General features: G+C 42.3%; 1 protein-coding gene across 1 annotated transcript in view; it reads left to right on the top strand.

Annotated features, from left to right (window-relative positions):
• Positions 1-2,794, top strand: part of LOC106870068 (amyloid-beta precursor-like protein) — a 99,432-nt gene that overhangs the window by 83,115 nt on the left and 13,523 nt on the right. The window contains exon 4 of the mRNA XM_014916039.2: positions 579-794. Within this exon, the coding sequence (XP_014771525.1) occupies positions 579-794 (216 nt within the window). The remainder of the gene's footprint in view (positions 1-578; positions 795-2,794) is intronic.

Genomic DNA, 2,794 nt, shown 5'->3' with positions numbered 1-2,794 from the left:
CCCACCCACCTAAAAACCCTAAGGCTCCCATACTAACCATGACAGCTCACCCTTTCTCTCCAGAATGGTTAATTCTCAGGAATTCCCTGCCTGTGCTTGCTTTCTCCTGCAGACGTCAGCTTACTCTGGCATTTCAAGCATAATGTTAACGCCATAATGTCACTGGTCTTGGAGGGTCTGCAGAGGACATGAAAAACCCTTCCTTCCTCCAGACCAACCAATTATGTTAAAAGAGAACAACGGAAACTGCCTCCCTTGCTTTCCAACATGGACACAGGTGTTGAATTTAGGCTAAAGGGAACGGTCAATTGTGCTAACTCCAGTACATAACTGGTATTATTATTATTATTATTATTATTATTATTATTATTACCAAGGAAATGAGCTGCCAGGATCATTAGCATGCTGAAGAATATGCTTAGTAGCATTTCTTGCAGCATATCTTTAAAAAAAAAAAAAACCAATAAAAGGTATATGGCCACACCCATGCCCACTGTCACCACCACCACCACTATCATCATTGCCGTCATCGTCATCATTTAGTAATTGCAACATGTTGATTTGTTTCTCCTCTCCAGTCGGACCATTCCAAAGTGATGCCTTGCTGGTGCCAGAACACTGCATCTTTGACCACTACCATGATTCTCGTGTCTGCAACGAGTTTGACGAGTGCAACAAGACCGCCATGAGCAAGTGTGCCCTGCGTCAGATGACCACACAAAGTTTCGCCATGCTTTGGCCATGCAAAGAACCCGGACATTTCAGTGGTGTGGAGTTTGTTTGCTGTCCTAAAGGTTGGTAGTTTTAGTAGATGTGGTATATTTGTTGTTGTAGTAATAGTAGCAGCAGTGGTAGTAGTAGTAGTTGTTGTTGTGGCTGTTCTCTTTGATGTTTTCCTTCTTGGGTTTCCTGGCTTCTTTCTTTATTTCTTTCTTTCTTTCTTTCTTTTCCTTCTAAGAAATGTTATAATAGTTGCAAACATGGTGTGTGGTTAAGAAGTTCCCTTTCTAGCCACAAGGTTTTGGGTTCGTTCCCACTGTGTGGCACCTTGGGCAAGTCTCTTCTACTATCACAGCCTTATTGGCAAAATTGTTACATAGAAACTGCATTGAAGCCCAACGTGTGTGTGTGTGTGTGTGTACTTTTTTATCTTTCACTAGTTTCAGTCGTTGCTGTTGTATAAGAGTAGAGTTTGCTGTAACAATATTGCTGTCGGATTTTCCACAGTTGAATCGTCAATATGATGATGGCGTCAGTCCAACACACAATCTGTTAATTACTGGTTAATTATTTAATCTCATTATACAGATGTCTGAACTTTTCACACATGAACTCTTTAAACTAAAAAAAAAATATTGGATAGATGTGATGGTGTAGTGGTAGCTGTGATGTTAGGGCTAAAATCCATCACCATCAGGAGGACATTACTCTAAGCACTCTAGCATTATTCTGTGTCCTCCTTCAGTTCTTTGTGTGTGTGTGTGTGTGTGTGTTGAAAAGGCACAGGTAGGGTTGTGTAGTGAGAAAATTCTGTAACTGCATGGCTCCAGGTTCGAGCCCAGTGTGTGGCACCTTGAGCAAATGACTTTTACTATAAACTCATCTTAGCCAGTTCCTTGGTTGAAACTGGTGGGTGGACAGAGGCCCATCACAAATTTGTGTGTGCATGAACATTTTTGCATGTCTTTGCCTGAGACCATTTCATTGACAGTGATGCCACGTTTTTGTCTCAGCAGTTTTGAGGTGTGAAAACCAGGTGTGTGGCTACTAAAGCCTTGTGAGTGGATTTGGTAGACAAAACTGAAAGAAGCCCATTGTACTTATGTGTGTGTGTGTTTGTGTCTCTGTTTGCCCCCCCCCCCCAACATCACTTGACAACCGATGCTGGTGTGTTTACGTCCCTGTAACTTAGCAGTTCTGCAATAGAAACTGATAGAATAAGTACTAGGCTTATAAAGAATAAGTCTTGGGGTCGATTTGCTCAACTAAAGGCAGTGTTCCTATAGCTGTGGGCCTACCAAACCCTTGTGAGTGGTTTTGGTAGACGGAAACTGAAGGAAGCCCATCGTATGTATATGTGTGTGCCTGTGTTTTTCCCCCACCACTGCTTGACAAGTGGTGTTGGTGTGATTTTACATCCCCATAGCTTAGCTGTTCAGCAAAAGAAATCTATGGGGTAAGTACCAAGCTTTTTTTTAAAAAAAATAAAGTCCTTGGGTCGATTCATTTGACTAAAACTTCTTCAAGCTGGTGCCCCAGCATGGCCGCAGTCTAATGACCGAAACCAGATATACGTATGTATAATCCTTTGTTGTTTTAGCATGCACTTTTTCACGTTTGCACGAGGCAGATGCCCTTCTTTGTGACCCTTTCTAAGGCCTGATGCCCCTTCCTTTCAACAGCCCTCATCTCTTCCCAGGCAAGGGAATGCTCTGCCATGGTTGGACATGTTTACCAGGGAAGATTGGAACAGGCACCGCCTCCATGATGGTTAGGGTTGTTTATAGGCATCACATGACGTCGAGGCAGACATACAAGCATATAAACAAACACACACAACAGAGGCTTCTCTCTGTTTCCATCTACCTTGATACACCTCTAGCTTCTGTTCCTTTCTTAAACATCCACTTACTGTTACTTATATTAAACAGATGGCTACTTGTTGATGCTGTTAAAAACCACAGGTGAAGCCTGGTCAAAAAAACCTGTCATCAAAAGCATTCCACCTGTGACCATCCCATCTTTTTTATATATTTAAATCTACTTAATCTAATGTGTCCTTTCTCCCCCCCCC

Source organism: Octopus bimaculoides, chromosome 20 (genome assembly GCF_001194135.2).
Source record: "Octopus bimaculoides isolate UCB-OBI-ISO-001 chromosome 20, ASM119413v2, whole genome shotgun sequence".
Lineage (NCBI taxonomy): Eukaryota > Metazoa > Mollusca > Cephalopoda > Octopoda > Octopodidae > Octopus > Octopus bimaculoides.
This window is presented reverse-complemented; position numbering and strand designations above follow the sequence as displayed.